Source organism: Typopeltis vanoorti, chromosome 18 (assembly GCF_054136105.1).
Source record: "Typopeltis vanoorti isolate ZY-2024b chromosome 18, IOZ_Tvanoo_1.0, whole genome shotgun sequence".
Lineage (NCBI taxonomy): Eukaryota > Metazoa > Arthropoda > Arachnida > Uropygi > Thelyphonidae > Typopeltis > Typopeltis vanoorti.
In genome coordinates, this window is record NC_143566.1 from 48,749,690 (window position 1) to 48,764,650 (window position 14,961).

The 14,961-nt window shown below is 37.0% G+C and overlaps 1 protein-coding gene across 1 annotated transcript in view; it reads right to left on the reverse strand.

Annotated features, from left to right (window-relative positions):
* Nucleotides 1-14,961, reverse strand: part of Afg3l2 (AFG3 like matrix AAA peptidase subunit 2) — a 221,620-nt gene that overhangs the window by 119,548 nt on the left and 87,111 nt on the right. The window contains exons 8-9 of the mRNA XM_090408577.1: nt 5,457-5,559; nt 3,124-3,261 (exon numbers count right to left, since the gene is read on the reverse strand). Coding sequence (XP_090264703.1) covers nt 3,124-3,261; nt 5,457-5,559 — 241 coding nt within the window. The remainder of the gene's footprint in view (nt 1-3,123; nt 3,262-5,456; nt 5,560-14,961) is intronic.

Here is a 14,961-nt window from a genome sequence, read left to right on the forward strand (position 1 = left end):
AAAACTTCAGCATCTGATGTAGGATTTTCCACACCGTTGTGTATGTGATATCCATTTGCTGGGATATTGCTCGTGCACTGCTGGTACCTTGCACGTCCGTGATCTCCTGTTCCACAATAGCAGTTGCAACTTGTTCAATCTGTTGGTGATTGATTGCGTCCCCTGCCTACCTGCACTGCTAGAGTTCCAGTAGTTTCAAATCGCCGAATCAATTTTTGTAAGTTTGTTACGCTAATCGGTCCTTTTTCGTAAATTTTTCATATGCTGAAAATCGCAGGCATTATTGTTCCACTGATAATAGAGTTTGACTAACAAAGCACGCTCACGTAAGGTAAGAGGCATCGAAAAGCAGTTCATCTACGAATGATAAGAAATCTCACAGGCTTTCCTTTTATTGCATGATCGCTCACAAGAAACGCGATAATGCAAACGAATGCATTTTACTCGGTAAACAGCACCAAAATTTCCCCTGTTGGCGACTTTTGGTACTTTTTTTTTCATTAAATCGACTGCCAATGTTCCACTGTGTATGTCTACCGAATATTGGTATGTTTCATCCAATACATTACTTGCTAGAGGGCTCTGAACACTTGACGTTATTTTATAATCACCCGGTATATATATATATATATATATATGAAGGGGTACCCAAAAATAAATGGAATCTGAACTTGGAGTGCGTGCCTTTTCTATTTATGGTTGATGCCACTAGGTATCGTGAATGTGCAGCTTTCCATGCAGGTCTGGCAAGTGGCATCATCCTGTGTGAATTGGTTCATTGTTCTGGTTACAATTTGGTTAGTGCTTACAAGCAAGTTTGACGATTTTGTGATAGCTGACAAGGAACAGAAGTGAGCCTGAAAAATTTTGTTTTCTTTTGGGTAAACTGCAGATGAAACTACTGTTGTGCTTCAGCAAGTCTTTAAGGTTGATGCATTAGGTAAAATGCAGTGATTTTTCCATTTCAAAAACAGAAAAACCACTCATAGACCTGCGTTTTAGACATGTCAGTTGAAGACTATCAAAAGACCATTGAGCAAGTTTCTGAAGTGACAAATTTGCCATGGAGTTTGTACCAGCAAATTTTAATAGAAGATTTGAAAATGAAATGTGGGTCTGCTAAATCGTGTGTTTGCTGCGATTTGAGAGTGCAAGTTCTTAATGACCAGAACTTTCTTTCAAAAGTTGCAACTAGGGATGAGTTGGAGGTTTATTTTTCACTTGGTTAGACGATAATAAATTTAGTTTAATCCTTTATCCAAGTGTGAGCAAACAAAGTTTGTGCCTGAAAATATCTTCAGGACTGAAGTAAGGTGGTACATCCCTTCAAGATGGTATATACCACCTTACCTCAGTCCTGAAGATATTTTCAGGCACAAACTTTGTTTGCTCACACTTGGATAAAGGATTAAACTAAATTCATTATTGTCTAACCAAGTGCAAAATAAACCTCCAACATCTTTCTCTAAATCCAGAGTAATTTAATAATAAGGTGATACACCGGGATTAACTCGTATGGGTAAATATGACCTCTCCAATGCTTCTGGCTTAGTATCACCACTCAGGGTCTACCTACACTGACGAGACCTCAATAAAGGTCAAAACCAGTCTGGGTAGGTGGCCCTTCCCTTAATGCATAGCAGTATACATGTCCACAAGGAGATGTGCTTTACATTATGGGAGATACTGAGAAAAGGAGTGATGAGAGCTTGATCCACCTTTGCTACGAGTTACCAAGGGATGTACCACCTTACCCCAGTCCTGAAGATATTTTCAGGTGCAAACTTTGTTTGCTCACACTTGGATAAAGGATTAAACTAAATTCATTATAGGGAAGAGTCTTGGTGCTACAGTTATGATCAAGAAACAAAACAAGCGTCAAGCCAATGGAAACATGCAAATTCACCGAGACCCAAGAAGGCATGTCAAGACAATGGTGATTTGTTTTTTTGATGTGAATGGAATTGTATACAAAAATTTGTTCCTCCTGGAAAGACAGTGAACCTACATTTTTTTTTATCTCTGCATGATAGTGTGCGAAGAAAATGGCCAGAAATGTGGAGTAGCAGAGATTAGGTGCTGCACCATGACAATGCCCCAGCATACACAGCCTTGTTTGTCCAACAGTTTTTGACAAAAGACAACATGGTGGTTGATCCACACCCTCCCTACTTGCCTGCCTGATTTCTCTCTCTATCTGTGTTCTTTTTTTTTAAATTTTTTTTAAAAATTTATCCCCATGGTTAAAGAAAACCATGAAAGGGGAGTGATTCAACTGTTCGACTGGGGGGACATAAATAGTATTATAGTTGAACAGTTCCAGAACTGTTTTCAACAGTGGAAAAAATGTTGGGACAAGTGCACTGACTGACACGGAGAGTACTTTGAAGGAGATTAGAATATTGTATTACAAACTTTAATATAAAATGTCTTTTAAAAAAAAAAAAAAAAAAAAAAATTCTGGTTATTTTTGGGTATCCCCTTGTGTATATATATATAAATGTATTAAATTAATGAAAATAATCTTTAGCCCATGGTATGAATATACTATAGGTTTATAACAGTCTTTCATGGGTAGGAGCTACATAAAGAAAAAGTCTGAGGTGATCACAGCAGAGTGAGCTGACCTTGATTTTTCTTAAATTGTCACCATTACTATTTTTCATTGTTTAATTCAGACATACAACAATATATATATATATATCTTAAATGCAAAATTTATCATTTGAATTTTTCCATGACAGGGCATTCATCATGTTTTTAAAAAAGAGCAGATTTTTTTTTATTACTGGTGAAAAATTTCAAGAACATTAAATCATTAGCAATTTTTTGAACATTTATAAGAAATTTCTTTGATTTACATTTAAATGATGTAATCCTTAATATTCTCGTCTTAGTTTTGTTAGTGCAGATTATGAATCACAGGCATAATTTTCAAGTGTCCATGCTATCTTAGTCTACACAAAAATATTTCTGGCTGGTTTTACTATCTGAGCAAGTACAATTTTTCTATGGGCTACTTCTGTTAAATTTATGCAAGTTACTTTAGATAAATTTACATTGAGTGGCCTAAGAACACTTATAAAATATCTAATATTTACAACCAAATAAATTTTAACTCACCCTTGATGGACCTACACCAACAAACATTTCCAAGAATTCTGAGCCTGAAACTGATATGAAAGGAACATTAGCCTCTCCTGCCGTTGCTTTAGCTAACAATGTTTTGCCTGTTCCTGGTGGGCCTGTGAGAATAGCACCCTGAAGACATTGAAATATAAACATTTAATCAATGTAATCAATAAATAGGAAATGCAATTTTATTAAATAACATGCATAGAATTGATGAATAATAAAAAAAGAAATAATAACGATGTTTCATGCCCAATTCTGATCCCATTTCACACAGATGCTTCAGCTGTAGTTTTAGAATTAGTACTAAAGCCATAAGGGATTAGTAGCATGCCACTAATGATACCAAGGTTGAGCTAGCCACTCTAACCAGTTCAGCCTTCTGTTTAGTGGCACTCCCATTATACGTGTCCAAAAGGAAGTGTGCTTTATATTATGTGGATACTGTGGCAACTGATGTGAAGTCAACAGCTTCTATTATACAAGTAGTCCAGTCATGAAGATAAATCCATAAAGTCGTGTAGACAAAGTTTGCATACACTTGGATAAAGAATTAAACAAGAATATAATTTCTTCTCAAGTTGAACACAGCTGTGTACTGCTCCGAAATGTGTAACATGTTTTACACTTTAGTTTCTATGTTATAAGCAGAATAGGACATGAAAGATCTAGAATTTGAGCAAAACTGACAGAAAAAGATTCCATAACCAAGACGGAGATGGGTTAATACAATTTGAGTTTTATAAGAGCAAATTAAATCAAAGACTAATTTAGAAACAAAGTTGATCAGAAACTACTCAAGAAAGTTTAATAGTGTTAGACTGTCATAATATTCAGTATATTCCATGAGGATGTACACCAGAAAATGATGACAATAATGTAAATCTATTAATATAAAATAACATAACATGATAACTAAATGCTTAAGGAATTGACAGCATACACTAGAAATATAAATTAAATCAACTTTAATATATACTTTCTGCTATTTCGGCAATGTCTCATTGCCATCTTCATGGGAACTTAAGATAAAGACACGTGCACGCAAGCTACATAACAGCAAATGAGAAACAAAGCGAGGAAACTACCGTTTTCTTAATGTCCTGATGGTGCCCCCTGGCGGGCTATATTAGGTGTTCTTGGCCTTTGGGATAAAGTTATGATATACAGAAACATATATCAGAAGAACTTCAGCCCAAAGGCCAAGAACACCTAATATAGCCTGCCAAGGGGCACCATCAGGACATTAGGAAAACAGTAGCTTCCTCGCTTTGTTTCTCATTTGCTGTTATGTAGTACTTGCGTGCACGTGTCTTTATCTTAAGTTCCCATGAAGATGGCAACGTGACACTGCCAAAATATCGGAAAGTATATATTAAAGTTGATTTAATTTATATTTATAGTATACGCTGTCAATTCCTTAAGTATTTAGTTATGTTTAACCAGCGTATAAGCTTTTCTACAAGAAAAAAAAAAAACATAACATTTCATATAATTCAAGAATGCTCTATCCTTCAAGATCATATAAATTTTCAATATTTTAAACATTTATTTTTAATATTTTCAATAATAAAAATAAATGCATTTAAAAATATGAAATTCATAAATGTGGTTTAGAAAACACTAATTGCTACAAATTCAGTGTTAAAACAAGCCAGTAAACTGCATTTTTATTACACAGAAGTAATTATCCCAGTAGAAATTACTCTTGCCAAAACAAGTACATATGAGTTATGATGTCCATCTCACTTCTTAGCTGTACAGAATAATCAGATGTTAAGATGGTAGGTTCAACATTCAGATATAACTAGTCAAATTGCAATACTATCACAACTATAATTAACAATTCCAGACTTTTCAATGTTAAACAGGACGCACTTGATTTTCAGATAATAAAAAAATTGTGTGCAATGGACAAAATAACAATTAATTTTCAGACTGTTTCACTATTAGATAAGCCTATTAAAGGGGGGGAAAAATCACTGAATATATCAATATATGTATTATGTGTTTACTATGTTATTACATGCTAGCAATTCTTCATGAGGCTGACATATGTCAATGAGCACTCAAATGTTAAAAGAATACCCATCCTAGTGAAGTATTCATCCTACAAATCTCTCATGATATGAAATCATGCAAGAATCACTTCACTTATATAGTATCATTCACTATTATAATAAGATGAGCAGGTTTTAAATCACATTTATTAACAAAAATATTTCAAAGAGTTGCATAAGGAAGTTTTTGGCAATAATAAAAAAAAAAAAGAAAAGAAAAATAACTATAATTCAAACAAAACTGTCACCATAATCACATGTTACCTTTGGAATCTTGGCTCCCAGATCAGTATACTGCTGTGAATTTTTCAAGAAATTGACAAATTCCATTATTTCTAATTTGGCTTCTTCACATCCTGCAACATCTCTAACATAAAAATAAATAAATAAAATAAAAAATACATATACATAACTGTGAAAAACAACAACTCTGTCTTAGCTAAATGCAACATAAAGTGTCAAAAATATCACACACATTATAGTACTAATCACAAAATTAAAAATACCAAAGTTCAAGACATTCAACCATTTCGTTCATCACATAAAACATCTCTCATCTTTCTTATTCGTGTCTTACTCACATAAGAACTAAGAACACACCTGCCTTATGTGATATGTGCTACTGTAGCCTTTTCTGCAGACAATCCCCTCACTATGGCATAAGTAATACATCTATTAAATTTCATTATTAAATTAATGATATATTTTATCAGAGTACTGCTACTTAATTATGTAAACAAATTATAAATCATTGTCCTAATTAAAAGTTAATGCATATTAAAATTAGCCTGTAACAATATGGATTGTGGCAGTCTTTTCTAACAAAGGGGTAAAAAAAAAACTTTCTTTCCATTGTTTAACCACGGAAAGAAAAAGATGAAGTTTTTTTTCCCCACCTACATTATTAATGTCCTCAGCAAAGATAATCTTACAAGATGCATGTGCTGCTGACTCATCACCATCTCTGGCACTACTGTAGTGATACCAATAGTTATTATTATTATTTAGAGAGACCAGAGACCTCCAGGGAGTCAGGAGCTCATTGAGGAATGCCATACTATTTGCATCAGCTGTCATATCTGTTCTCGAATTCATTCACGCTACTTGCAGACAACACAACCTCCAATGGCAATCATTTCAATAATGCATCACTCTATGAGAGAAAAAGCCAGCCCTCACCACCTTCTTGACAGCATTCATTCTACACTTCTAAGGATGAACTCACATCCTTTCCCCACTCTCCACAAAATGAAAACTTCCATCTGAAATTGTGTATAATCCTTTCAGAAGTTTGTATGTCTCAATCATATCACTCCTCTTTTGCCTGTCTGCTAGTTTCTGCAGTCTACACATTCTTGATCTACCTTCATAATCAGTATTCCACAATTCCTGATATTATTTTTGACACTCACCTTTGCTCTCTCGCCACTGTATCTGAATCACGACAGAAACCAGGGAGACCAGACCTGTGTGCAATGTTCCAAGTGCAGTCTTATCAAGGCCTTGTAAAGTGGCAAAATGACTTCCTTACCTTTACATGTCCAGGTTCGTTTCAGCATTGCAATTATTCTCTAAGTTGTATTTCCATTTTTGCTATATGACTTGAACTTCAACTTCCTGTCTACTAAAACTCCAAAGATCCCTAGCCTCATCAGTTTCTTTTAGCATAATCCAATTAATATAATATGACATTGGATATCTAATCACCCCAAACTGTATGTATGACCTTACATTTATTAACTTTGAACTGACAGCCAATTTCCCATGTCGACAATTCCAGCCTCTTCAAATCATTCTGCAAGTATTGCATATCAGCAGCACTTTTGATTACCTTACCTATCTTTGCATCATTGGCAAATATCTGCAAGTCACATATCAAATTCTTCCCAATGTCATTAATGTACAGATTGCATAACAATGGACCAAGGACTGATCCTTGAGGCATGCCACATTGGTTCCAAAAGTTGAATATAGGAGGTGTGAATCTTGCAGATTCATATCCTCATATGCATTTTTGATATCTGTCATCCAGTCATCCCATTATCCATGGATTTGAAGTTATATTTATATTGTGAGGATTTTGAGGTTATACCATGAGTGGGTGGCCTAATTTTGTGCTCGTGCAAAATTGGTGATTATCTGATTCATTGTTTTTTCCTTAGAAAATTAGTGTTCTATAGTGTATTAGAGTAGATTTTCATGTTTTTAGAGTATTTAGCGTCTTTAAAGATATTTTTATTGTAATATTTTAATATTTACAGGTGTAAAATGGCACAAAGATGCAGAAGAAATGAGGCGCTAAACAAGAACAGCAAAGTAGCGAACAAGAAGGCTCTCTCTACTAAAGGCGATGTTAAAAATAATTTAATTTCCAAATCACTAGGGTAAAGCAGATTATTAGACAGACTAAGGGATTACGACAAGTTGAGTGACATTTAGAGGAACATACAGTAGTGAACAAATTAATCTGAACACACATTTTAAAGAAAAATTTTAATTTTGAGAAAATAAGTACAAAAATTAAACTCTAACTTAGCTTATAATTTATGTGCTCCAATGTTTAATAAGTTCATTAATTTGCTTAGGCATGGATTCTACCAATGTAGAACACAATTTTCTTACTTTTGTATCTTGATCCCTTACTTTTATAACAGACTGCATTAAGTTATCCTTTGTAACATAATTTAATTTTCCAAGTCTCTTTTTCACTATTGCCCACAAATTTTCTTTGGGTTAATGTAAGAGAGTTACCTCGCCACTAAAGAAATTGGATGTCGATTTTTGAGGAACTCTTTCCCTTTTTTTGAAATGTGGCATGGAGCAAGATCCTGTTGGAAGATGAGTTCTTTGTCTTTTTGGATATGTGGAGCACTCTTTTCTCCGATATTTTTATGTAATGATCACTTTTCACCATACCGTCAACAGGCACAAATGATCCTGGACTGTCGTGTAAAACAACCCCAGAATATCTTTTTACCTGGATGTTTAGGAGCTTGTTGAAGGTGAGCAGAAGAAGTCTTCTCAGCCACTGATTTGAGAACATTAGGTACTTGCTCTCTTTAGAAAAAGCTCCCATCTGAGAATATGATCTTCTTCCACTTCTCAACAGTCCAATCTTTGTACACTTTTGCCTACTTGAGCCTCTTTTTCTGGAAATCCTTCATCAACGGTTGTTTCTTTATTGATCTGTGAGCAGTCCATCCCACTTCGAACAATCTTCGATGGACTATCATGTTGGAAACATTAATCACACTAGCTGACAAGTCTCTATTTAAGTCTACAGCAGGCAATCTTGGATTCATTTTGCTTTTCCTAACTAGTAAACAATCTTGAGTAAATGTAGTTTTTCCTTTTTCATCCACATTTTCCTTTTCTGTCAGGAGAAAAGATACCCGTCTCCCTAAACATCTTTAAAATCGCATTAACAGTACCCAAACCAACACCATACTCATTGGCAATTTCTCTTTGAGTCATGGATGTCTGCTAAAAGATTACATATATTTTGAATGCTTTCTTGGACATATATCCATTTTATGGCTACATAAAATGAATAAAACACTGAATATCAACTTGTTTAATATTCGTAGTCTTTGAGTATAATAGTTGAACAAGTTGGACATCAGCAAACTGCATCATGCATTCAGAATATGGCCGTAACAGAGTAAATGATACTGATTAAAAATAGAGATGGTTTCACTAGACAGCATTCTGTCAGATGCGTTACACAATAAAAAGATAATCTGTTCAAAGGGATTAGTATTCAGACCCCACAGTATTCTACTTTAGTTTAAACAAAAAACAAACAAACACAATCAAGTCTCTTGGATATGATTTCTTAATTTCAATAACTCAATAAATAGACTAAATTAAATGATTATATCAGGAAAGTCTCTCCACAGTTTGATATATGTGTGTGTCTAAACATTTATATTTCAAAAGAACAAGATTTTTTTTCCAAAAAATTACTATTCCTCTATCACACTGGCATTCTCTTCAAGGCTTCAACAATGAAAAAATTATTATTAAGAGAGTCCTCCAGGGAGTCAGAGACCCATTAAGGGAGGCCACATACTACATACACACACACCAGTTATCATACTTATTCTTGAATTCACTCATTGCTTGCACTCACAACATCCAAAGGCAATCACACTACCCGTTTGAAAGAAAAATCTAGCCCTCACACCCTTCTTGGTGGCCTTCATTCTCAGCTTCCAAGGATGCCCTCTTGTCATTTTCCCACCCTCCATAAATTGAAATCCTGTATGACCCTTTCAAAAGTTTGCAAGTCTCAATCATATTACCTCCCTTTCTACTGTTTCCTAGTGTATGAAGTCTACAAATTCTCAATCTGTCGTCATAATCAGTATTCCACAATCCCGATATCATTTTTAACACTCTCCTATGTACTCTCTCTCTCTCTCCAATATATCGGAATCACAACAGAAACCAGGAGACCAGACCTGTGCACAATAGTCCAAATGAGGTCTTAAAGACCTTGTAAAGAGGCAAAATAACATCCTTATCTTTACATGGGAATGTTCGTTTGAGCATTGCAATTATCTTTTCAGTTAAAGTCAAATTATCATCATCAAATTCCTACGATGTACCCTCAAGGGGGGGGGGGGTGTACAGGATATGATAGTATTACATGAAAAATTTACATCATTACTAACTTCCTATCTACAATTTTCCTCCAAATCAGCCGTTACTTGTCAAGACTCCAACATTATCAGATCTCGTATTTCTATTGTCTAAGGCACTTTGTACCATATTAATCCACCTATATCTTGGTCTTCCTCTGGGTCATTTTCCTGCCAACCTGGCAGAGAACATTTGTTTTACTACTCTTTCCTTCCCCATTCTGTTTAAGTGACAATAACACCTGAGATTAGCTCTGCTAACGCATTCCTGGATGCCAGGAATACCTTCATACCATAACTATTAAAACAGTTATTCAATTTAGTCCGGGAATCTTGCAGACTTGTAACGGATTTATTTAGAAGTATAACATCGTCTGCATAAAACAAAAAGCTGACATTAACTCCAATTTTGATATCATGTTTAATACCACTTTCCTTCATAATGTGATCCATATAGATAATGAATAACAGAGAGGATAATGTACATCCTTGTCTGACAACAGATTTAACATTAAACCAACTTCCTGTATTCAGTTTTAACTGCTGACTCATAGCTTAAATAAAGACTGTGTATTGCTTGATATAATGCCCCATTGACACCATATAACTGTAGCATACTGAATAGCTTCTCTCTTGACACCTTGCCATATGCCTTTTCCAGATCGGCAAAACTTAAATACAGATCTTTGTTATATTCCTCGACTATTTGTCGTAAAGTGAAGATCTGATCCTGACAGCCTCTATTTGGCCTGAATTCAGCTTGTTCTTCACCAAGCTTTTCTTCCACAATTCTCTACCGTTTCTCAAGTATACTTGCATAAATCTTACCAGGAACTCTCAGTAAGGAAATACCTCTGTAATTCTCACATTCAGTTTTATTTCCCTTTTTATATATGGGTACTATGAGAGCTCTACTCCAATCATCGGGAATTCAATCCTCTGAACTATGTAGTGCAGCCACTGTAAGACTTTTATACCACCATACTTCAGCATTTCTGGTCGAATATCATCTACTCCTGCTGCCTTTCCACATTTCAAGCCTTTGATGGCATTTCCTACTTCAGGTATGGATATGTATTCCTGACTGTATGCCTGTTGAGTATTTTTTTACCACTGTGCTATCACTGCTTGTTCTTTTTAGCAATTTTTCGAAGTAATTACTCCATACTTCAAGGATATCTTTTTCTCCCCTTTTCATGTCATCTTTATCATCTCTAACTGTTTTCCTCCATTTCTAAGCTTCTTCAACAACCTCCAAAATATTTTGCCACCTTGATATTTATTTTCTATGTTCTTGCCAAAGTCCTCCCATGACTTTTGTTTAGCTAGTTTTACATAGTGTTTAGCTGTCTTACATTTGTCTCTGTATTCTCTAAGAGCACAAGCTGACTTATTTGCCAGGAACTTTTGACATGCTTTCTTCTTTTCCTCCACTGCCTCTTTAACTTCCTGTGTCCACCATGGAGTTCTGATTTTTCTATCCTTGCAGACAATCTCACCACATGCCTCTCTGGCTGAATCAATCTGGGTTTTGTTCAAGGCTTGCCACTGAATCTGTAGGGTGTGATTCCTGTTCTCAAACTCTTTCATTTTTTTGCATCAATAATCTTTATGTATTTTAGTCTACAGTTCATATCTGAGAGCTGCTCAACTTTTATTCAAAAGTCAAATTATACCCACATTCAAGTCCTAAACCATTTATATAATAAAATTTTATATTTAATCAACTATGACATAATGAATTAAACCCGGGGTACCAGATGCTGGACCATGCCTTACTTCATGTAATATACATCTGTTATATTATTCTGTAGACTGATCCCTCCTCTTCTTTCTCTGCTTCTTTCTCCTCTCCTTGCTCCTTCCCCCTGATGCTATTAGAGTATTCGAGGGCTAGGGGTGAGTCTATCCTATCTTGCTAAGTCATTTCGTCTTATGCAGCCACTGAAGGAGGCAAGCTAGCCTCAATAGGTGCAGGTCCGAAGCCCGGATAAAAGGGTTGATGTCAGGAAGGGCATCCGGTCGTAAAACTTCAGTGCCAGTTCAAACTATGATATGAGCCAAAGAGAAAATGATACAAGGTCTAGGGCGTACCCCTTAAGCAACGCGCAGCCACATTGCCCTACAGCTGCGCGAAATGGACGAGGGCTACCGCATCAAGGGCGGGTGCAGTTAAAGAAGCGAGCCCAGCAGGTGGAGAGGATGTTTCGAGTGGGAACACTGAATGTTGGAAGCATGACTGGAAGGGGAAGAGAGGTGGCAGACATGATGAGGAAGAGGAAGTTGGACATTTTATGTGTGCTGGAGATAAGGTGGAAGGGAGGAAAGGCAAAGAAACTGGGAGATGGATATAAATTGTTCTACTCTGGAGCGAATAACGAGGGAAGAAATGGTGTAGGAATTGTGGTGTGTGGCAGAATGAAGGGCGAAGTATTGGAAGTGGGTAGAAGGAACGACAGGATCATACAAATGAAATTGGGTCTTGGAGAAGAGCGGGTAGTCGTATCATGTGTATATGCCCCGCAAGTTAGTTGTACAGCAGAGGAGAAAGATGAGTTCTGGAACGTGTTAGATGAAGAAATGAGGGAACTGGAAGAAAATGAGATGGTGATTGTCGGAGGAGACTTGAACGGACACATAGGGAGACAGAATAGAGATTGTGCAAGGGTGCATGGTGGCCACGGAGTGGGAATAATGAACCAGGAAGGAGAGAGGGTTGTGGACTTTGCAGTAGCGTTTGATCTGGCAATTGTGAACTCGTTTTTCTACAAGAGGGAAGAACATTTGATAACATTTAGGAGTGGTAACAACAGTTCACAAATTGACTACATTTTGACTAGAAGAAAACATCTTAAGGTTGTGACAAATTGTAAAGTAATTCCAAAAGATCAAGTCGCACAGCAACACCGACTGCTGTGCAAAGACTTTAAAATAAAATTTAAGATAAGAACCTCTGGATGCCATGGGATGAAGACAATTAAGTGGTTTCGCTTAAAAGAAGAGAGTGTGAGGAATCGTTTTAGGGAGAGGGTGTTAGGATTTCGGATGGACTGGAAAGTGTACAAGATTGGTGGAAACATAATTCAAAAGTAATCCTGAGCTGTGCAATTGAGGTGCTTGGTGAGACATCTGGAAAGATTAGAGAGCAGAAGGAGGGTTGGTGGTGGAATAACAATATACAAGTGGCAGTGACAGCTAAGAGGAAGGTAAAGCAGAAGTGGGATGAGTCAAGAGTGGAAGAGGACAGAGAGGTGTACAGAGAGAAAAAGCAAGAAGCCAAGAGAGTTGTGGCACAGGCTAAGGCCATGGCATATCAAGATCTGTATGATCAATTAGAAACAAAGGAAGGACAGAGAAAAATTTATCAACTAGCAAAATGTAGAAATAAAGCAGCAAAGGACATCTTACATGTGAGGGAGATCAAAGATGCTGAAAGAAGAGTATTATGGAGGGATATAAGAAACAGATGGAAAATATACTTTGAGGGACTTTTGAATGAGGAAAATGCAAGGACTCACAGAAAAGATGGGCAGCCTTCTGAGGGGATGGTGCAGAACATCAGTAGAGTGGAAGTGACGGAGGCCATGAAGAGGAAGAGGGATGGAAAATCGGTGGGGCCTGACAGAATTCCAGTGGAGGCATGGAAGGCACTGGGGGAAGAGGGAATTGACCTGCTGTGGGACCTGTTCATGAAAGTTTGCCAACAGGAAAATATACCCGAGGAATGGAGGGAGAGTACTTTTGTCCCCATCTACAAGGGTAAAGGGGATGCACAAGACTGTAAAAATTACAGAGGAATAAAGTCGATGTCCCACACAATGAAAATCCTAGAAAGGGTTCTTGATGGTAGATTGAAGAAGGAGGTGGAGATTGCAAAGGAACAATTTGGCTTCATGCCTGGTAGATCAACAACAGATGCTATCTTTGGGTTATGGCAGATGATGGAAAAGTATCGAGAGAAACAAAGGGAGGTACATCTGGCATTTATTGATCTGGAGAAAGCATACGATAGAGTGTCAAGGCAAGAAGTCTGGAGGTGTCTGAGGGAGAAGAAGGTTCCAGAGAAATATGTCAGGTTGGTGCGGGAAATGTACAGAAATGTGAAGACAAGTGTTCGGACCTGTCTGGGACAGACAGAAAGTTTTCAAGTAACAGTTGGCTTGCATCAAGGGTCAGCATTAAGTCCATTCCTGTTTAATATTGTGATGGAGGTGGTAACAGAGGAGGTGAGAGAAGATGCACCTTGGACAATGTTGTATGCAGGTTCAAGAGAAGAAGCGGAAACTAAACTGGAAAGATGGAGAAAAGTACAGGAAGAGAGAGGTATGAGACTGAGCAGAAGTAAGACAGAGTATATGTGTTGCACAGTGGGTGGCAGACAGGAGACAGATCTGGAGCTGGAAGGAAATGTCATCAGGAATGTGAGAGACTTTAGATACTTAGGTTCAACAGTGGAAGAAGATGGAGGAGCTGAGAAGGAAGTGGGATGTAGGATACAAGCAGGTTGGAGGAACTGGAGGGAGATGGCTGGAGTGTTCTGCGATAAGAAGGTGCCGTTCAATCTGAAAGGCAAAATCTATAGGACAGTAGTGAGGCCAGCTATGACCTATGCTATAGAAACTGTGGCCCTAAGGAAAAATAACATCCGCAGGATGGAAGTAGCAGAGATGAGAATGCTTAAGTCGATGTGCGGTGTGACCAGAAAGGATCGTCTGAGAAATGACTATGTCAGGGGAACAGTGAAAGTTACGAACTTAGGAGCAAAAATACAGGAGGCAAGGTTGAGATGGTTTAGTCATGTGATGAGGAGGGAGGACGAATATGTGGGAAGAAGGGTCATGCAGATGGATGTGCAAGGAAGGCGGAAGCGTGGGTGGCCAAAGAAGAGATGGAGGGAGCTGGTAGAAGAGGACTTAAGGATTAAGAACTTAGATGTGGTGACAGCCCAAGACAGGAAGGTGTGGAGGAGACTCATTATCAACAGTGATCCCACTTATGTGGGAGAAACTGCAGAAGAAGAAGAACAAGAAGAAGAAGAATATCTCAAACCAATTCCTTTAATTATTGTTTTTACCTATACAAAATGTACATTATAATTCCATTCTATAACAGACAAATTTAATATC